General features: G+C 42.0%; 1 protein-coding gene and 1 pseudogene across 2 annotated transcripts; one reads left to right on the forward strand and one right to left on the reverse strand.

The window, feature by feature from the left end:
- Positions 1 to 351: 351 nt before the first annotated feature.
- Positions 352 to 18,438, forward strand: chrna3 (cholinergic receptor, nicotinic, alpha 3). 2 transcript variants are annotated; one of them, XM_061964515.2, is made up of 6 exons: positions 352 to 471; positions 1,084 to 1,223; positions 5,356 to 5,400; positions 13,063 to 13,172; positions 14,857 to 16,045; positions 16,456 to 18,438. In XM_061964515.2, the coding sequence occupies exons 1-6, from the start codon at positions 408 to 410 to the stop codon at positions 16,582 to 16,584; spliced, it is 1,677 nt and encodes a 558-aa protein (XP_061820499.2). In that variant the 5' UTR covers positions 352 to 407; the 3' UTR covers positions 16,585 to 18,438. The 2 variants fall into 2 exon arrangements, with proteins under 2 accessions (XP_061820499.2, XP_061820500.1); XM_061964516.2 differs by lacking the exon at positions 352 to 471 and having other exon boundaries at positions 1,131 to 1,223; positions 14,862 to 16,045.
- A 506-nt stretch (positions 18,439 to 18,944) lies between these two features.
- Positions 18,945 to 20,736, reverse strand: LOC133608215 (UDP-glucuronosyltransferase 2C1 pseudogene; annotated as a pseudogene).
- Between the last annotated feature and the right edge of the window lie 2,146 nt (positions 20,737 to 22,882).

Here is a 22,882-nt window from a genome sequence, read left to right on the forward strand (position 1 = left end):
ATTTCATATATATATGTATATATATATGAAATACCTGACTTGGTAAATTCTAGCTGTAAATATACTCCTCCCCTTTTAACCACGCCCCCAACCACGCCCCTGCCCCAACCACGCCCCCCCACCCCCCACCTCCCGAAAGCGGAGGTCTCAAGGTTGGCAAGTATGGGATAAAGTGATTATAACGCTGATCTATAATATAATATAATATATTACACACTTTTTGTAGGTCCTCGTTGGATCAGATCAGCTTACCATATCGGTTGCCGTGGCGATCAGCATCCCATCAGAGGTTGGCTCAGCCTGCCCCCTTCCCTCCCTGCGCTCGCTCTCCTTCCCTCTCGGCATCCGCGGACACGCTTTTACTCCACTTTCTCCTGCTCCTGTTGGTCCATCAGTCGTCCAGGAAGATGAAAACCACTTTTTATCTCCTTTTTGTTTCCACCTATTCCTTCCTTCAGTTGCATCTGTGGGGTGAGTGTGAGAGCTGCTGTTACTTAACATGTTGATGATGCAGAGTTAAGTTAAAGGTAGACAGTTTACACCGTATAAGCAGCATGTTTTAACATGGTAAAATGCATCTTACGGAGCACTCAGTTTGGAGTGCATTGAAAGAAGATACTATTATAAACAATAAAACGCTACATACTGCTTTTTAGTTAGGATTTCAGTGTTCATTGATTGGGTAGGACATATTACATGTGTCTATTTTAAACAACAGCATAGGTTAACAGATTTTGCTTAATGAAGTGCATGAATACAGGCTTTGCACTATAGGTTATATATAATTTTCACATGTAGTACTCTGAAATTACAAAAAAAATGCAAGTAATTCTAATATAGCTTTGCTAAAAGAAAAAAGTTAAAAGAGCACACTGTTGTTATTCAATGAAATACATGTATTTCATAATTAGTTTATTCATTAATTTATTTTTGGTCGCAATAAAAATAAAAATAATTAATAACAATGCCTTATTAGGCAAATATAAATTATGTAATCATTATTCAAAAAGTAAAATGTTAATTCATACAATCTGCTACTGATCAATCCTACTATTTATGACCTAAACCTGCTTTCTGACATAGGGGTCACATGTTCGGAAGCCGAGCACAAGCTCTTCTCCGTCATCTTCTCCAACTACAACCAGTTCATACGACCTGTGCAGAACGTGACTGACCCGGTCATCGTACAGTTCGAGGTGTCCATGTCGCAGCTTGTTAAAGTGGTGAGTCGTTAGGCTGACTGATGGATGAATGCCCATAGCTGTGCAATTTATGAATCTCCGTCACTACAGTCCTCTGACATACAAACGTGCATCACGCCGCTTAATCAGCCTGCATGGCCGACAGCACAACGAGGCAGCTTGGCAACTTGACACATTTTGGATTGGATTTTGCAGGAGGGCAACAGGTGACAACTGGTAGACTCAGGAAAAACATACCTTCACTTGTTTTTTTTTTAACTTGGAATGCTGATGCTAAAAACAAGGCCAACAACAAAGTAACGTGTGTCTTTTTTGCGTTGGAGCTTTGATCTGTGACGATGCAGCTAGGGGTGTCCCGATCCATAGATCAATATCAGATATCGGTCCAATATTAGCAAAAAATGATTATATCGGCCTACATCTATAAGGTCTGCTACAAGAACTTCGATTCAGGTGTTCTTCTCTTGAGAGCCTTTTAAAGGGGAACATTATCACCAGACCTATGTAAGCGTCAATATATACCTTGATGTTGCAGAAAAAAGACCATATATTTTTTTAACCGATTTCCGAACTCTAAATGGGTGAATTTTGGCGAATTAAACGCCTTTCTATTATTCGCTCTCGGAGCGATGACATCACAACGTGACGTCACATCGGGTAGCAATCCGCCATTTTCTCAAACACCGAGTCAAATCAACTCTGTTATTTTCCGTTTTTTCGACTGTTTTCCGTACCTTGGAGACATCATGCCTCGTCGGTGTGTTGTCGGAGGGTGTAACAACACGAACAGGGACGGATTCAAGTTGCACCAGTGGCCCAAAGATGCGAAAGTGGCAAGAAATTGGACGTTTGTTCCGCACACTTTACCGACAAAAGCTATGCTACGACAGAGATGGCAAGAATGTGTGGATATCCTGCGACACTCAAAGCAGATGCATTTCCAACGATAAAGTCAAAGAAATCTGCCGCCAGACCCCCAGGAAAAGAGAGCGGATGAGGGTATGTCTACAGAATATATTAATTGATGAAAACTGGGCTGTCTGCCCTCTCAAAGTGCATGTTGTTGCCAAATGTATTTCATATGCTGTAAACCTAGTTCATAGTTGTTAGTTTCCTTTAATGCCAAACAAACACATACCAATCGTTGGTTAGAAGGCGATCGCCAAATTTGTCCTCGTTTTCTCCCGTGTCGCTGGCTGTCGTGTCATTTTCGTCGGTTTTGCTTACATACGGTTCAAACCGATATGGCTCAATAGCTTCAGTTTCTTCTTCAATTTCGTTTTCGAGTCTGAATCCGAGCTAATGTCGCTATACATTGCTGTTCTAGCCGCCATGTTTGTTTGTATCGGCATCACTATGTGACGTCACAGGAAAATGGACGGGTATATATAACGATGGTTAAAATCAGGCACTTTGAAGCTTTTTTTAGGGATATTGCGTGATGGGTAAAATTTTGAAAAAAACTTCGAAAAATAAAATAAGCCACTGGGAACTGATTTTAAATGGTTTTAACCCTTCTGAAATTGTGATAATGTTCCCCTTTAAGAGTCTATTTAGTATCAAATACACAGAAATAACGCATGTCAATATAACTGTTAACTTCTCTGTGACATTCCAACATTAAAGAAATGCATTATGTGCTAGCTTGATGCTAATTTACAATGGTTTCGCCATATACATGCAACTAATTAGTATCAGCAAGGTTATATGGCAATTTCAACACCTCCAAAATTGGTAATCAAAACTACAAGTAAGATGCACGTTACAATCAGCTGGTGTTACTTACAATTCAAACACTTTGTAGGGCTCAACAAACTACAAGACTGACACATTCAACTCAAAGGCAAACACTACTTCCCGACCACGGCAACATACCTTGTATAAACAGAAAGGATACATTCAAATGAGTCTCAGAAGAGTATAAGAAAACAAGTTATAACAACTAAATACTATGCGGTCTATCCAGCAGTGCCAGGAACCAGCATGCAGAGCCCATTCCAACATTTTACTACAAAATAGCAAAAAAGTATGTATTATTCATGCTGATATTGGATCAATATCGATAAATAATTAATAATATTGGTATCATATTGGAAGTAAAAAACTTGTAACAGGACAACCCTTATTGCAGTTATTCAAACTGAGGAACTGAAAAGTTATTGCAGTGAAGTAACAGTAATAGTAAAGGTCTTGTTTAGCCATTTGAATGTCACTTAGTGAAAAAGTCCTCAACAACAACGACATATACGATTTTATAAAAATAATCTCATTTTAAGAAGGTGGCCCATAACAATTGAAAGGAGAGGGTTCATTTAAAGTGCAATATGTCAGAGGTCAAGAATAATTGCAATAATTGTTCTACTCTGGTTATATATGCTAACAGAGATACTGAATGGTTTTAGTTTGGCAAAGACGGCTGTAAGAGTGGTTTGGACTCCAGGGGGATTAGTTCAGAAACCTAGAGTTTGGATTTGAAATATAGCGTTGTGGAGTTCTAGTTTGTCTGTCCATTTTGCTGTGGGCTCAAATCTGGCCTTGCAGGCCAATCTTTGAGCTGCTCTTCAAAGTGTTCATGGGCCTGCCAGCATGGGAGAGGTTGGCATTCACGCAGTCTTTAAACCCATTTCGTGGCCTGCCTTGGTTTTCCTTGCCAGTGCTCAGTTTACCAAAAAGTAGTTGTTTGGGGAGGCGGTAGTCAATCGTGGGACAACATGCCACTCTCATGTCTGGCTTTTCCTTATCACAGACTCGATGCTGATGGTTCCAGCTCTGTCAAGCACTTAGATGTTTGAGACTCGGTCTTGCCATCGAATGTACAGGACGGCTGCTGCGCGTGTGGAAACGCAACAGCCGCTCCAGGTATCGTCTGTACAGGGTCGAAGACTCATATCCGTAGAGAAAGTTGGTAAGAACCACAACCCTGTAAACCTTCAGCTTGGCGGACATTCTGAGACTTGGCTGGCCTTGCAATTCCTGGCGCTAATCTCTTTGTTGAGGCTGGCATGTATTGTGACGTGTGGAGTTACTTACTGTAAATACATATAAAGCTAACATGCGTATACCTTCACTGCATCCTGTATGACTCAAGACTGGAATCTACCCAATCTTCAGCTCAGCTTCAGTATACTAAATGACTCACCAAAATCCTGGGCCTACTATCCACATGCGGACAACAATGAGTTGTTTTTTCTCCTTGATCCGTGCTACACATTTCTGGGGTGGACAAATGCATAACGTGAACAAGATCATGCCACCCTGCTGACACTCTTGATTTAGCTTGAATTATTACAGGTACAAAAAGGGATATTGTAATAAAACTTTCATTTGCAAAGAAAATGAATTTGCAACATCTGTTTACATTACGCGACATGGCAGATTTGCTCTTGACAAGAGCAAGCCGTCTTGCTGTCTATGCTGATGAATGACTGTAATTCCATTCCTGCACCTGCTGCCCCTCACATCCTAATGCAATTGGCGTGGATGAGCCTTAACCAATTGTGAGTGTCGACAGCTCATCGTACTGGCATAGAATATTTCGGTCAGGCATCTCTATGAGGGGATGGTCACCTCATTATGGCAATGGACCCAATCTCCGTGGTATTGAGTTGTTGTTTGAGACGATTCACAACTTAAAACTCCTGCCAAAACCCAATTGAATTAGGTCAGCAAAAAGACTGGAAGTCTATCACTGAAATGAGCAGCAGTAAATTCATTCAACCCCATTATGAATCAGATAATTTGTGATTCATTATAAATCCAAACAGTTGTATAAAGATGCGGTCTACACAGTCCTTGCTTGGGTTTTGCCACTTCCAATACCCAACCTATGTTCACTAGCCTGTGTGGAGACAGCGGGAGTTTCCCTTTCAAGCTCCAGTGGAATTGAATGTGTCATGCAAAAAAAAACTCTGGAGATTGATTCCTTCACGGTCTAAGTCCCAAACATGCACAGTTGTGCTTCCCCCACTAAAAGTCTTTTGTCAGAATAGGAGCAAATGCTGCTGCCAGGCTGCCACTCTGGTCCTGGTTGCAGGTATGGAGGACTCAGCTGGAGGACTGATGCAGAGGAACACGCGAGCGGCCAGTCAGATGATGTGATGCTAAAATATTCAAAGTTTGTCTTGTCCTGAAATACTCTGTGCTCTGTTCTTAGGATGAAGTCAATCAGATCATGGCGACCAATCTGTGGCTGAGACATGTAAGTTCACTACACAAATCGTCAAATGCGTGGATCCACACCGACAGACGGAAGAGGGGCATTTAAGCACATTGATCTTCATAGCCCTGTGTTCTTAACCGATATGCATCATAACAAGTAGAGTCCATGCCCTACTGATCTGAGTACAAGGGAGGGGATGGATTTTAAATTAAAAGAATGACAGGTGTAATCTTCAACCTTTACAGAGGGAGAGGTGGATCAACAACAACTACAGTAGAACCTTGAAAGTTGCATGATTTGGAATTCGCCCAAAGAATTCAGCAAAAATAGTGCCTAAAACTGTTTAGCAAACAAAAAAAATATATGTTCAGAATGTTTTGGCTTTTTAAATAAAAATTCTCAGAGAGCAACTGCTGTCATGTACAACTTAAAGGGAAACATTATCACCAGACCTATGTAAGCGTCAATATATACCTTGATGTTGCAGAAAAAAGACCATCCATCCATCCATCCATTTTCTACCGCTTATTCCCTTTGGGGTCGCGGGGGGCGCTGGAGCCTATCTCAGCTACAATCGGGCGGAAGGCGGGGTACACCCTGGACAAGTCGCCACCTCATCGCAGGGCCAACACAGATAGACAGACAACATTCACACTCAAAAAAGACCATATTTTTTTTAACCGATTTTCGAACTCTAAATGGGTGAATTTTGGCGAATTAAACGCCTTTCTATTATTCGCTCTCGGAGTGATGACTTCACAACGTGACGTCACATCGGGAAGCAATCCGCCATTTTCTCAAACACATTACAAACACCGAGTTAAATCAGCTCTGTTATTTTCCGTTTTTTCGACTGTTTTCCGTACCTTGGAGACATCATGCCTCGTCGGTGTGTTGTCGGAGGGTGTAACAACACGAACAGGGACGGATTCAAGTTGCACCAGTGGCCCAAAGATGCGAAAGTGGCAAGAAATTGGACGTTTGTTCCGCACACTTTACCGACGAAAGCTATGCTACGACAGAGATGGCAAGAATGTGTGGATATCCTGCGACACTCAAAGCAGATGCATTTCCAACTGGACTGGACACATCAGTTTTCAGGAAAAGAGAGCGGATGAGGGTATGTCTACAGAATATATTAATTGATGAAAATTGGGCTGTCTGCACTCTCAAAGTGCATGTTGTTGCCAAATGTATTTCATATGCTGTAAACCTAGTTCATAGTTGTTAGTTCCCTTTAATGCCAAACAAACACATACCAATCGTTGGTTAGAAGGTGATCGCCGAATTCGTCCTCGCTTTCTCCCGTGTCGCTGGCTGTCGTGTCGTTTTCGTCGGTTTCGCTTGCATACGGTTCAAACCGATATGGCTCAATAGCTTCAGTTTCTTCTTCAATTTCGTTTTCGCTACCTGCCTCCACACTACAACCATCCGTTTCAATACATGCGTAATCTGTTGAATCGCTTAAGCCGCTGAAATCCGAGTCTGAATCCGAGCTAATGTCGCTATACCTTACTGTTCTAACCGCCATGTTTGTTTGTATTGGCATCACTGTGTGACGTCACAGGAAAATGGACGGGTGTATATGACGATGGTTAAAATCAGGCACTTTGAAGCTTTTTTTTAGGGATATTGCGTGACGAGTAAAATGTTGAAAAAAACTTCAAAAAATAAAATAAGCCACTGGGAACTGATTTTTAATGGTTTTAACCCTTCTGAAATTGTGATAATGTTCGCCTTTAACACACATTAAGGCTTCACTGCTTTAAGGTCCCATATGGTTCCTCGGCTCCCGTCAAACACAGTCAAACATCATAACTGTAACCAGAGTTGAGTATAAAGAGAGTATGGCCAACCCGGTTTCAGGCGATCTCCTCAATAATTGGTGAGAAGACACTCACTTGACTACAGGGCGCCATGGCTGGTACTAACTTTGAGCAGATGCGTAGTGTTTGCGGCGCCTCCTCGTTAGTTTTTCAACGTGTAGAAATGCCCTGTTGTGCAGCATGGGGTTGACCTGCCCGCGAGAATTGTGGGAAGCTTTTATATCGCTTTCCCCACAACCCGGAAAGAAGACAAGTATATGAGAAGTAGAAATGTCCGATTTGAGTTAAAATGTAATATCGGAAATTATCGGTATCGTTTTTTTTATTATCGGTATCGTTTTTTGTTGTTCTTTTGGTTTTTTTTATTAAATCAACATAAAAAACACAAGATACACTTACAATTAGTGCACCAACCAAAAAAACCTCCCTCCCCCATTTATACTCATTCACACAAAAGGGTTGTTTCTTTCTGTTATTAATATTCTGGTTCCTACATTATATATCAAAATATATCAATACAGTCTGCAAGGGATACAGTCCGTAAGCACACATGATTGTGCGTGCTGCTGGTCCACTAATAGTACTAACCTTTAACAGTTAATTTTACTCATTTTCATTAATTACTAGTTTCTATGTAACTGTTTTTATATTGTTTTACTTTCTTTTTTATTCAAGAAAATGTTTTTAATTTATTCATCTTATTTTATTAATTTTTTTTAAAAGTACCTTATCTTCACCATACCTGGTTGTCCAAATTAGGCATAATAATGTGTTAATTCCACGACTGCATATATCGGTTGATATCGGTATCGGTAATTAAAGAGTTGGACAATATCGGAATATCGGATATCGGCAAAAAGCCATTATCGAACATCCCTAATGAGAAGTGAAGGTTTGCGAACAACACAGGAGACTCACCGATTACAGCGTCTTGTGCAAGGTAAACACATGACACAACATCTGCGTTTTGTTCAGGAAAGAACACACAGAAGTAATACAAATAATAACAGAAGAAATGTATGAATTAAAGGGATGGTTTGACAAAAACAGACTCTTTAAATCTCATTCAAATTAAAATAATGCAATTCGGTAACAGTTGAAGAGAAAGTCAAACACAAATACAAATAGACGGACATTGAAGTGTAAAATAAACAAAATTTTGTGCAATAGAGGATAAAACGAACTGGAAATCTCATATAAAAATATACAACATAAAGTGGCAAAAAATACGTCATTAAAGGGGAACATTATCACAATTTCAGAAGGGTTAAAACCATTAAAAATCAGTTCCCAGTGGCTTATTTTATTTTTCGAAGTTTTTTTCAAAATTTTACCCATCACGCAATATCCCTAAAAAAAGCTTCAAAGTGCCTGATTTTAACCACCCGTCCATTTTCCTGTGACGTCACATAGTGATGCCAACTCAAACAAACATGGCGCATAGAACAGCAAGCTATGGCGACATTAGCTCGGATTCAGACTCGGATTTCAGCGGTTTAAGCGATTCAACAGATTACGCATGTATTGAAACGGATGGTTGTAGTGTGGAGGCAGGTAGCGAAAACGAAATTGAAGAAGAAACTGAAGCTATTGAGCCATATCGGTTTGAACCGTATGCAAGCGAAACCGACGAAAACGACACGACAGCCAGCGACACGGGAGAAAGCGAGGACGAATTCGGCGATCGCCTTCTAACCAACGATTGGTATGTGTTTGTTTGGCATTAGAGGAAACTAACAACTATGAACTAGGTTTACAGCATATGAAATACATTTGGCAACAACATGCATTTTGAGAGTGCAGACAGCCCAATTTTCATCAATTAATATATTCTGTAGACATATCCTCGATATTCTTCTCTTGATCATCTTCGGTGGCATAAGGGACGGTGTGAGCCAAGACATCCAGGTGGTTTAGCTCGTTCGTCTGCGGGAACAAACTGCCGCCATTGCTTGCCGTGCTACCGAGGTCCTTTGTCCCTGAATTGCTCACACACTCCGGCAAATTCAATGGGGGTCTGGCGGCAGATTCCTTTGACTTTATCGTTGGAAACGCATCTGCTTTGAGTGTCGCAGGATATCCACACATTCTTGCCATCTCTGTCGTAGCATAGCTTTCGTCGGTAAAGTGTGCGGAACAAACGTCCAATTTCTTGCCACTTTCGCATCTTTGGGCCACTGGTGCAACTTGAATCCGTCCCTGTTCGTGTTGTTACACCCTCCGACAACACACCGACGAGGCATGATGTCTCCAAGGTACGGAAAACAGTCGAAAAAACGGAAAATAACAGAGCTGATTTGACTCGGTGTTTGAGAAAATGGCGGATTGCTTCCCGATGAGAGCGAATATTAGAAAGGCGTTTAATTCGCCAAAATTCACCCATTTAGAGTTCGGAAATCGGTTAAAATAATATATGGTCTTTTTTCTGCAACATCAAGGTATATATTGACGCTTACATAGGTCTGGTGATAATGTTCCCCTTTAATGATTAAAGCAAAATATTATTATTTCTCTACCGCTTGCCAGTGTGACCATATCTAAGTTATTGTGCAGAAATATGGGGAAATAACTACAAAAGTACACTTATTTACTTACTATGTTACACATATGTACGGTAGGTGGCGACTTGTCCAAGGTGTACGACGCCTTCCGCCCGATTGTAGCTGAGATACAGCGCCCCCCGCGACCCCGAAGGGAATAAGCGGTAGAAAATGGATGGATGGATGACAAATAAAACTATTTGAATTTTTGAAAAAAGTAAGATCAGTTGTAATAATACATAATGTGTGATACATACAGTAATTACAAATACATCGGAGGCAGCCACAACAATTGACATACTTCACACAAAAGTCACAATTTCTTTGTGATTGTTGGTCCAAAGCTAATGAAAATGTTGGCAAAATGAGAGTGATAAGTAGATTTTTGCTTGTTTTGTGTATTTTTGTACGTTTTGTGCGCCGTTAGAGTGCCTGCTGGTCACGACACACTGCAGGAATGTAGCAGCAGAGAAATTATACTTTCACAAAATAATATGTTTTATTGTGAGTTTATGAGCTGAAGTATGTTTAGAACTATGTAGACTCATTATTTTAGTTTGTTTCGTCAGGAAAATTACAGCAATGCCGCACATGTCCGTGGTAGCAATCATGGCGCCTGTTGTTTCGCTGGCCATTTTCTTTATACACCACTCTGACTGTAACCACAACAAAGCATGCTGGGAAACGCCTCCGCCTCAGACCTGACAACTCTGTCAGTTTCTGCAGAAGACTTCAGGAAGTTTCCCTTGCCTACCGAGTTACAAATCGCCCGGATTCTGCTGTTTGTGTGTGCATATAAAATATTAAATATTTTGCCTGGATGTTAAAAGAAAAACAAGGAGATGGTAGGGTGGAATATTACTGCCAAAGGTTTTAACTTGAAGAAAATTGTTTTCATACTTGCGATGACTGACACAAAACACCTCTATTCATCAGTGCAGTGATATATTAGATGTGCAATGACGTGTATGTTATCTTCAAAATTAGCACACACTTACAAAAAGTCCAGATATTTGAATGTGTGAGGAAGCCGGAAGAACCAGGGAGAACATGCAAACTCCACACTAACCTTCGACCTTAGGATCTCCCGGCCAACATGCTAACCACTGAGTTTATACAGAATTCAACTCTGCATAGTTTCACAGTGCAGGGAGGCAATCGACGGCTCGCATCCTCCTTCAACTTGACATCTACTGTTTTTTAATTAAGTGAAAGTTTTACAGCACCCACAGGCTGCCCCACTATTGTCTCTTAAAGACTCTTGCGTGGATTGCCAGCTGTAGCGAAGCAAAAGCACTCGCATAAAGGCCCCGTTAAACACACTGTGGTGCGTTTTATTTCCTTTTCAAATGGAAGAAGTTGCGTGTTTTTACGGTCTCTATAGGAGGAAAGCGATGGCGGGTACTTTTGCCGGAGAATAAGTTGAAAATTAAATGTGCAAATTATCCGTTATGTTTAATTTTGCATTTATATAGTGCCGTTTATGGCCTTTTTGTATTAAACTTTAACTTATCCCAGGCAGTAAAATCTTTATGTTTGTATCCACCACTGAGCTGTCAAATTGGCTCGATTTGTCACCCTCTCCGGATGTAAATTCAAATGAAATGAGTGAGCAAGTTTCTGGCCAGTATGCATGAGGAGGGAGTCCACCGTGTGTGTTTCTTGTCTTAAAATACAAACCCCGTTTCCATATGAGTTGGGAAATTGTGTTAGATGTAAATATAAACGGAATACAATGATTTGCAAATCATTTTCGACCCATATTCAGTTGAATATGCTACAAAGACAACATATTTGATGTTAAAACTGATAAACTTTTTTTTTTTTTTGCAAATAATCATTAACTTTAGAATTTGATGCCAGCAACACGTGACAAAGAAGTTGGGAAAGGTGGCAATAAATACTGATAAAGTTGAGGAATGCTCATCAAACACTTATTTGGAACATCCCACAGGTGAACAGGCAAATTGGGAACAGGTGGGTGCCATGATTGGGTATAAAAGTAGATTCCATTAAATGCTCGGTCATTTACAAACAAGGATGGGTCGAGGGTCACCACTTTGTCAACAAATGCGTGAGCAAATTGTTGAACAGTTTAAGAAAAACCTTACTCAACCAGCTATTGCAAGGAATTTAGGGATTTCACCATCTACGGTCCGTAATATCATCAAAGGGTTCAGAGAATCTGGAGAAATCACTGCACGTGAGCAGCTAAGCTCGTGACCTTCCATCCCTCAGGCTGTACTGCATCAACAAGCGACATCAGTGTGTAAAGGATATCACCACATGGGCTCAGGAACACTTCAGAAACCCACTGTCAGTAACTACAGTTGCTCGCTATATCTGTAAGTGCAAGTTAAAACTCTCCTATGCAAGGCGAGAACCGCTTACCAACAACACCCAGAAACGCCGTCGGCTTTGCTGGGCCTGAGCTCATCTAAGATGGACTGATACAAAGTGGAAAAGTGTTCTGTAGTCTGACGAGTCCACATTTCAAATTGTTTTTGGAAACTGTGGACGTTGTGTCCTCCGGACCAAAGGGGAAAAGAACCATCCGGATTGTTATAGGCGCAAAGTTGAAAAGCCAGCATTTGTGGTGGTATGGGGGTGTATTAGTGCCCAAGACATGGGTAACTTACACATCTGTGAAGGCGCCATTAATGCTGAAAGGTACATACAGGTTTTGGAGCAACATATGTTGCCATCCAAGCAACGTTACCATGGACGCCCCTGCTTATTTCAGCAAGACAATGCCAAGCCACGTGTTACATCAACGTGGCTTCATAGTAAAAGAGTGCGCGTACTAGACTGGCCTGCCTGTAGTCCAGACCTGTCTCCCATTGAAAATGTGTGGCGCATTATGAAGCCTAAAATACCACAACGGAGACCCCCGAAATGTTGAACAACTTAAGCTGTACATCAAGCAAGAATGGGAAAGAATTCCACCTGAGAAGCTTAAAAAATGTGTCTCCTCAGTTCCCAAACGTTTACTGAGTGTTGTTAAAAGGAAAGGCGATGTAACACAGTGGTGCACTGCCCTTTCCCAACTACTTTGGCACGTGTTGCAGCCATGAAATTTTAAGTTAATTATTATTTGCAAAAAAAAAATTAAAATGTATTAGTTTGAACATCAAATAACTTGTCTTTGTAGTGCATTCAATTGAATATGGGTTGAATAGGATTTGCAAATCATTGTATTCCGTTTATATTTACATCTAACAAAATTTCCCAACTCATATGGAAACGGGGTTTGTACAATAATTACTTTGTATATATTATTCAATTTGCTGTATTGCCTATTTTCAATGGAATTGTCATTTTTTCTTTTGTGTTAGATCTGGAATGACTACAAACTCAAGTGGAATCCAAAAGAATTTGGTGGTGTTGAGTTTATACGCGTGCCATCCAACAGGATATGGAAGCCCGACATTGTGCTTTATAACAAGTGAGTGTGTTTGTTTAAAGGGGAATGATATTGCACCATGAGAATATTTGTACATACAATTTTGTCTTAAAATCTAACCAATTAGAGCTTAACTCGCAAGTATGTCCATGTGCTTTTGTTCTATGAAAATATAAGTGAACAAAAATGTGAATCATCTTGGTTTACTTCAGGTCTGATTAAGTGTTAGTTGGCACATGCGGAACCAAGGCATTCAGTTTGATTTGCCTCTCAGGAGTGAACCGTAATTTCCGGTCTATAACCCGCTAGTTTTTTCCCCACACTTTGAACCCCGCGCTTTATACTATTATGTGGCCAACTTATGGATTTTTCCGGGTTTACGAGCTTCACATGCGACAATAAATTCGGCCTCCTCCCATCCAAACGCCAAACGGGTCACGGTGGACCAATAAAAATGTTCACAGTAAATCTAAAGCACTCACACTCATTCAGTCCCTCATCAAGACACGACGCCGTTCCAACGCAAAAGGCGATTGACCCTGCCATCGAAAAAGAAAACATGGCTGACGCACCGAACAGAAATCCACCACCACTCGGCTACCGAAAGGCTGGACTGCCGTGGCCGAAGACGAAGGAACAACCATGGAAGTACACATGTTATACATGTGTCCGGTCAATATGTACAAAATACAATTTGTCTAAAAATTAGGTAATGAAGCTTATAATTAAGTGTGCTGTACAGCCCGGAAATTACAGTATGTTAGTTATGTGTGTTGAAAGACAATGAGATAGACCAAACGTTAAAGAGGTCTGAGATTCTATCGGATCTAAAGGGTACCTGATGGGTGCTCCAAATGAATCTGCAATATAAGCACAAAAATATTTGAGAACCAGTGAATGATGTCCTGTAGCAGCAATTGTAGCCTTGGGTGATCATGGACTAGTCCAGTGGTTCTCAACATTTTTTCAGTGATGTACCCCCTGTGAACATGTTTTTAATTCAAGTACCCCCTAATCAGAGCAAAGCATTTTTGGTTGAAAAAAAGAGATAAAGAAGTAAAATACAGCACTATGTCATCAGTTTCTGGTTTATTAAATTGTATACAGTGCAAAATATTGCTCATTTGTAGTGGTCTTTCTTGAACTATTTAGAAAAAAATATATATAAATAACTAAAAAGTTGTTGAAAAATAAACAAGTGATTCAATTATAAATAAAGATTTCTACACATAGAAGTAATCATCAACTTAAAGTGCCCTCTTCGGGGATTGTAATAGAGATCCATCTGGATTCATGAACTTAATTCTAAACATTTATTCTCAAAAAAAGAAATCTTTAACATCAATATTTATGGAACATGTCCACAAAAAATTGAGCTGTCAACATTGAATATTGCATTGTTGCATTGTAATGAATGGAATAGCCTACTTGATTTGATGTTCAGTTTATGAACTTACATTCATATTTTGTTGAAGTATTATTCAATAAATATATTTATAAAGGATTTTTGAATTGTTGCTATTTTTAGAATATTGAAAAAGAATCTCATGTATCCCTTGGCATACCTTCAAGTACCCCCAGGGGTACGCGTACCCCCATTTGAGAACCACTGGACTAGTCAATCCAGCATAAGGACTGATTCCAGTAAATAAAACCATTTCAAATGATGAACCATCTTGGAGAGTGTAAAGTGTTCCTTCCAACCTGCCTTCCTCCATCTCCACAGTGCAGTCGGAGACTTCCAGGTTGACGACAAGACGAAGGCCCTGCTCCGGTATAACGGGGAAGTCACTTGGATACCTCCCGCCATATTCAAGAGCTCCTGCAAGATTGATGTCACCTACTTCCCCTTCGACTACCAGAACTGCACAATGAAGTTTGGCTCGTGGACCTACGACAAGGCCAAGATCGACCTGGTGCTGATAGGCTCCACCATTAACCTCAAGGACTTTTGGGAAAGCGGCGAGTGGACGATCATCGACGCCCCCGGCTACAAGCACGACATTAAGTACAACTGCTGTGAGGAGATCTACACGGACATCACGTACTCGCTGTACATCCGCCGCCTGCCGCTGTTCTACACCATCAACATGATCATCCCTTGCCTCCTCATCTCCTTCCTTACTGTGCTCGTCTTCTACTTGCCATCAGACTGTGGTGAAAAAATCACGCTGTGTATTTCCGTGCTGCTCTCCTTGACTGTCTTCCTCCTTGTCATTACCGAGACCATTCCTTCCACATCGCTGGTCATCCCCCTCATCGGCGAGTACCTGCTCTTCACCATGATCTTCGTCACTCTCTCCATAGTCATCACAGTGTTTGTGTTAAACGTCCATTACCGCACCCCAAAGACCCACACAATGCCCCAATGGGTGCGCAGGGTCTTCCTGGGGCTGCTGCCTAAAATCATGTTCATGACCCGACCTGAGAAAGATCCAGAAAAGATAACTGACGCCTTTCAGATGAGCCAGTCAAGGCCTTGCGGTGTGCACTCCTACCAGCAAAAAAAGCACAAGCCTGAAGCTCTGGCCTCTAGCGTGGTGTCCGGCCTGACCAACCGCCAGAGGGTTCTCAACAACACAGAGCTCACCAATCTTAACAACTTTAGTGGAAGCGAGCTGGCCAAACGCGGCGGATCAGGCTCACTGTGCTGCGAGGGCCACTGCAACAGTTGCTGGCACCAAAAGTCTGGAAAACTCCCTGCGGACTCAGGAAGTGGAGGCGGCGGAGGCCTGGGCAGCCTCGGAGCCTTAACTGGAGGCGGTGCGACTGGCGGTGGGAGTCAATGCTCCAGCGCGGAGTCGCTGGATGTTGGAGCTATGTCTCTGCTACCGATCTCCACAGACATGAAGGAAGCCATCGAGAGCGTCAAATACATCGCAGAGAATATGAGACTACAGAACGAGGCGAAAGAGGTGAGAGCTCACTAAAGCACACGGGAGGATATGTGTCATGAGGTACACTTGGACAAGCTATCCATCCCACAGTCATAGGAAGCCAAAGCCTATCACAGTGGGATCATACCATTGTTGCTGTCTGAATTATGTGGCAGGGTTTCCGATGTGAACATCAGATTTACACGTATCTTAGGAAATCAGCTGTTTTTTGTGGATGTGGAATATGCTGCTACTACCGACTAATAGGAGTGAAAACTTGAGGAAGAATATTTGGTAACTTGGGTGTGAGCTCACAATGTCACTAGGAGGCAGTATAACCACATGATTTAATCAATCAGTTAGTATAACACAGTGGAATGATATTCACTGTTATGTTTTTAAATACAGTACATACCTTGTATTCATTGTTTTTTTTTATCCTCTTATAGGTTCAAGATGACTGGAAATATGTCGCCATGGTGATTGACCGCATCTTCCTGTGGGTTTTTGTCCTAGTTTGTATCCTTGGAACCGCTGGCCTTTTCCTCCAGCCTCTTCTACTTGGGGATGACATATAAATATGTTTGAAGTATATTTTTGGGAAATTTCAACAAAAAATAGTTCAGTGAAAAAATAGATGCACATACTTTTGGAGGACAGTTTACCAAGAGGACAATGTCAAGTCATTTTTACTAAATGACAATGTAAATAATAATACAACTGTATATATATACTGCACATATAATGTATTATTTGTCCTGGGGATAGGTTGATTGGCAACACTAAATTGGCCCTAGTGTGTGAATGTTGTCTGTCTATCTGTGTTGGCCCTGCGATGAGGTGGCGACTTGTCCAGGGTGTACCCCGCCTTCCGCCCGAATGCAGCTGAGATAGGCCCCAGCACCCACCGCCACCCCAAAAGGGACAAGCAGTAGAAAATGGATGGATGTATGGATGTCCTCCAAAAGAGCATGAACTGTCTGACCAATAGTTTAGTCTCTAAAAAGATTATCAAAGAGCGACACTCTGTGGTGATACAGCGCTACTACATCTGCCTACAGAAACCAGTTTTAAAATGTAAGATTTGGGAGGCTATCCAAAGATGCACCAAAAGTGACATGACAATTAAAGTAACAAGTATAAGTGATTCAAGACCAGTTTTACTTACTTAATCAATTTTTAAGTAAATCAGATGTCTGCTAATACCTTTGAACTGAAGACCTAAAAAACAGGCCTCCGAGGATCAATTTATCACTCTGTTCCACATCTTCTGGGCTCCCTCAGAGCAATGTCATTTGATAGGACAATCAATATTGGTAGCAAGTGATAAATGACTCCTTGCTTTTCTCCATTGAGACCCACCTCCTTGCAGAAAAAGGCATATTTTCTGCAACCAGGTGGAAGTGGCACATCGTCACAGATGAATAACTTATGTTCATATCATGACCTACTCCATTAAATTGTAAATGTTTGCCTTTGCGAGAGTGAATGTTAATACGGACTGCATTTGTAAATGAAAATTAATCTCGAAAACTGATTATATGAATAGTACATAATCCTTTTCAGAACAAGACTCAATAGTTGTTTTTTTCACATGTCCAATCTGTTTTATTTTTGGAGGAGAAATATGAAATCCAACAAGCCTAAAGACTATTTGTGCACATTGTAATATGACTTAGACCAGTAGAGGTGGATAATGTTGCTCTTTCAGCTGAAATGAGAAACATACTCTAAAAAAATGTTTTTTTTTGGTTTAAATTCCTAATTCCCAAGTAATGTGTAAACATTTCTTATGTTGCTTACGAGTTCTGAACCTAGGGTTCTCTTCTATGAGGGTTGTTTCCAAAAATGCTGCAGCCTAGTAGTAATAAGAGAAAACATTTCAGTTTCGAGACACTTTGTTGGTTTACGTGTGCCTCCTAATTGTCCTTGAAAATGTAGCTTTTTGGAGATCTGCGGTCAGAGCTGAGTGTCATGACAGGTCAGACTTTGTATAATGCTTTTCCAGCGTTTATTTCTGTTTTAGTGTTCTTCCCTTCCTTTTTGCCACTTTGTGCTGTGAGCTGATTGAGCACACAGTGCGGTGATTAGGAGACTTACCTGTCAGGAGGACTAACTAAAAGGGTTTATGTACCAGTGTTGCCTGCCTTCTGATGCTGGTTCATTGTTTATTGCTTTTTTCTCACAGTGCCATTTGCAAGATGCTTAAATGTAGGCTTTCTGTTTTTCACCCATGGACTGCCGCTTCAGCCATGTCTGACCTTCCTATTTTCTGACTATTTCTTGGTACCTCATTAGGGACCTTCTGCTTGCATTTTCCCTACCTTATCTCCATTTTTGGATCACGCCAACAATGCCAAAAACCCAACTGTGAAATTGAGGGTTTCTAAAACTGAGCATTTTTTAAAACTCAGTTTTTGTGAATGGGTATGACTGGCCTTTTTGGTTTGTGTCAAAATTAAATGTTACATTATCTCATGTTTTTAAACATAAACATTGTTGGTTTTATTTCATATAGTGATGGACGCACAAGTGCGGCTTATAACATGCTCTTTGGAAGTGTGCACTGATTTTAAAGATAGAGTACACTTCATTGTTCATTTATTATTTCACTATATTAATACAAAGAGGCGTTATGAGTTAGTTGGGTTTTTTTACACCGGAGTCAGGGGTGCGTTTTTAAAAAACAACTGTGTTTGTGTGGACATAGCCCAAGAGTCCTGTTTGTCATATTTATCAGCTATGAGGTTTCCAGGGTGCAGTAGAAACTTTCAGTTGTGTAGTATCAAACAAGAACTATGGAACAAATGGGTAAAAAATTATAAGTAGAAGAGAATCTGGGATAAATTAATTTAATGGTTGGGGTTTAAAACATAGTCAACAAGACAGTTTTATGTGATGTCAACAGCTAGCAGAGATAATACACAGTGATTGGTCATCATTTTAGGTTTATTTTCCGTTGGTTTGATACATATTTCCTCAAAAACACAAGTGGGAGAAGAATAATCACTGCTACAGTTGAAAATAAAGTAAAGAACACATCCACAGAGTAGTAGGCATACCAGGGCAGCTTGTAGGATTTGGTCCTCAGGTGGGCTGCACCTTTGTGTCTCATGACAAACTCGATCCAGAAGATGGCGTTGTCGAGCGATGTGATTGGCTGATCTCTGTGCAGCCTGGAGAGTCTCTGCATGTTTGTCCTGTAGGATGAATTTGTAAGAACTTCCTGCAGGGCCTTTAGGAATTTGTTGTCTTTGTCCACTGAGGCTAATGTGACCAACACTGCTGCCCCTCTGTCCGTGAGACGCCTCAAATTGTCATACTGGTCGAAAAACAAAGGTATTCCCACAACGGGCACGCCGTGATACATAGCTTCCTGGACACCGTTCGTCCCGCCGTGAGCCACAAAAAGTTTAATCTTGGGATGTCCAAGGAGGTCGTTCTGTGGCACCCAGTCCACCAGGAGAGTGTTGTTGCCAAGAGTTGAAGGTTTGGCACCTTTATACCTCCAGATGACCTTCTGAGGCAGCTTGGCAAAAGCCGCCGCTATCTTATCGGCTACGTCGGCAGGTAGTTCACTCACAAAAGTCCCAAGAGACATGAGGATGACTCCATGTTCTCCAGAACTTTGCATGAACTCCTCCAGGTGTTCCGGTAGAGGCTTGGCAGGTTGACACTGGAATCCTCCAATATAGATGACATTGGGCATGGTGGGGCGAGGAAACTCGAACACATAGTCCACTCTCATGAGCCAAAGGTCTGCTGCTTGTACTAAGTCATTGTATTGAACTTTTGAGTCAAAGAATTCAGTGCAAACTGCTTGATAATGCGGTTTGATAAAAAATGCAAACTGAGCCTTCCAAAGGCTAAAGTAGACAAGATTCTTTACCCTCTCAAAGAAAGTCATTTTATCAGACAACCCAGAGCCGGTCATGGGAATGTAAGACAAAGGAGACGGTGCAATGAACAGATGCCCCTCCCCGCTTGTCACCCAGCGCACATTGTAGACTAAAGGTAGCTTTAGCGCGTGAGCCAAAATGGTGCCTGCACCCCCTGCTGGGTCAGTAAGGACCAGGTCATACTGATGCTCTTTCAGACGAGCCATTAAATCTTCATCTTTTAGTAAATTCCTCGCCATGTCGCTCATGAGAGCAGCAAAGCTAAAACCCACATGGAACGACACAACCGTCAGACTAGCAAACATCATAACAGAGCTCTGTCCCCTCTCGATAGCTAAAATGTTCTCTATGATTGGGTTGACAAAGTCACTGTCAAGCCCTTTGCTGCCCGATACGGTGATGGAGTTGTAGTGCAGTAAGTTCTCCTTGATGTACCAGCTCGTGTCGGTGCGAATCACATCAACAGAGTGTCCTTGAGCATGGAGAGCTCTGATCATGATGTCCATATTGACCCAGTGGCTGCCCTCGAAAGGGACTACCAAAATCTTGCCACCATCGCAAGCTCTCCATGATGACAACAGAGCAATGCATAATAGGAGGAAAATTGAGCTTCCACGCAGAGGCATTTTTAACCTAAACACACAAGTAAAGAAATTCAGCTAGATCAGTCAAGTCCATGGTGTGTTCCTATGGTTTTATTTCCAAGAAACATATTCATGACATACCTTATCAAGGTAAAGCAGCTGCGATCACTCATTCAGTATTGTATTCCTCAGTCGCAGGGGTAAAATACGGAGCGGACACATAATTTCAAAGCTCAGCAAAGCTTACCTAACCGCGTGTGTGCTATGTTGATAACCTTTGGATTTTCCTTTCCTGGAATGCCAAACAGTGTGGTCTCTTTCACCCTTTCTCCACTATGACTGTTTCACAGATGATTTGGGCTAGGTTTTCAGATTGTTTCTTCAGTTGGTGTTTATCTTGATTTCTCTGTAGGTTGTCCTTGGTAGTGTTTTATTTGAAGTGTTTTCCATCCAGAGCCTCTTTTCTCTATGACTTGTGCTGCTCCAATGAAGGTGAAAACATAAGCTTGTTTTCTAAATAAACGAACACAATGCGCCCAAACATGTCGCGAAGAGCATCATTAATAAGGCTCTGGACAACAGCGGGGCCATTTGTGAGTCCAAAAGGCATAACCAGATATTCAAAATGGCCAAGCGAGGTATTGAAAACATTCTTCCACTCATCCCCCTCTCAGATCTGAACAAGATGGTAAGCATTGCGGCGGTTGGGCTCGGTAAAAAATGTTGGGGCGATATAAAGGGAGCGCATATTTATTCTTTGCCGTTATATTATTTAGTGCACGGTAGTTTATGCACTATACTAAGAAAAAAACGGTAGCCACTGCTGAACAAGATGGGCAAATAATGCCACAGGCAAGGGAAGATGTAATGTAGTCTTCCAATGACTCTCAGGTTTGGAAATATTATATAGCATCCGGGAGAAGATCAATACTACAATCATATGGGCGGTGCAAAGGGAGGGATAAATAAGCTGTCCTTGCTAAAAACCTCCCAAATATAATAAGTGGAAGGGACTAAAGACAAATCGATTATCTGAGGGGGGACACATTTGACGGCAGGGTGTGGGCGCACAGACCCAGGTGTGACAAAACACACTTCAATTAACAAGAGCACATTTCATCCAGTCTAAATGATGATCGTGTTGATTAAGCCAAGTTATCCCTAACACCACCAAAGCAGCTCGGGAAAGACTATGATGAAGATAACTGGAGCGAAAGGAGATCAGTCTGATATGTAATATTGGCCAGGAGACGTCCGTCCAGCGAACGAACAACCTTGAATTGAGGTAGTTTCAACAGAGAAATGGCATGATGTAATGCAAAAGTCTCATCCAAAAACAATCGTCCGATCCAGTGTTGACTAGTAGCTCAATATCAATGTTCTTATTGGCCCAAGAGAGCGTACCTGGCAGTTGAATTCAGTTGATCATCTGGTTAGCTGGCAGGTCAGCTGATACAGGTGCTTTCAATGTTGATCCCCGACGTGATTGATGAGCACCTTGAGTGCGTGGTCGGTCTGGGCGTCGAGGACAGCGGGTGAAAAGATGACCGGCTTCCCCGCAATAGATGCACAGACCAGGCGAAGATGGCGGCTCCTCTCGGCAGGGGTGAGGCGGCTCCCTCCCAACTGCATCGGCTCTCGGCAGGGGTGAGGCGGCTCCCTCCCAACTGCATCGGCTCCTCTGTCACCAACTCTGCTGAAGTCGCTGTGAGATAGAGGGGTGACCCAAAACCAGTGCTCCCCGGGGACAACACGGCCGATGGGTGTGGCGAGTGCACGATGCGGTGCCTTGTCCTCCTAGAAGTCGATGAGCCTCTTCTCAATACGAATGGCCAGGGAGATTGAGTCGTCAAGGTCATTAAGGTTGTCCAGGGAAACCAACCATCTGGCAACGAATATGGTTTGCCAAACCCCGGAAGAATGCGTCAAGCAAAGTGGAGGTGTTTCAGTCACTCTCTGCCGCAAGCTTGAGGAAGTTTATGGCGTAGTCGGAAACACTACGCGTCTACTGGCGTATCTTGAATAGAGACCTCGCTGCCTCTCGGACAGGTGAATTGCGCTCAAAAACTTGTTCCATTGTTTTGGCAAATGCGGAGTAGGAGGAACAAATGGCTGAACGGCGTTTCCACTGCGCTGTAGCCCATGTCACCGCTCGCCCAGAGAAGTGGGAAATGTCAGAAGCCACCCGTGCTCGCTCGGAGCGGAAAGCTGACGCTTGCTGTTCAAAATAAAGTTCAAATTGAGTGAGGAAATAGCGGACGTCTTCCGAGTCTCCAGAGAAGCGTTTTGGCCGAGAGAGTCTGGAGCACAGAGCAGGTGAGTCAGTGTTCATGGAGGAGGGAATGTCGTTGTCAGTCAGCTGCACGGCACATTAGTTGGCCCGGAGGGATCGG

The sequence above is a fragment of the Nerophis lumbriciformis genome, linkage group LG06 (genome assembly GCF_033978685.3).
Source record: "Nerophis lumbriciformis linkage group LG06, RoL_Nlum_v2.1, whole genome shotgun sequence".
Classification (NCBI taxonomy): domain Eukaryota; kingdom Metazoa; phylum Chordata; class Actinopteri; order Syngnathiformes; family Syngnathidae; genus Nerophis; species Nerophis lumbriciformis.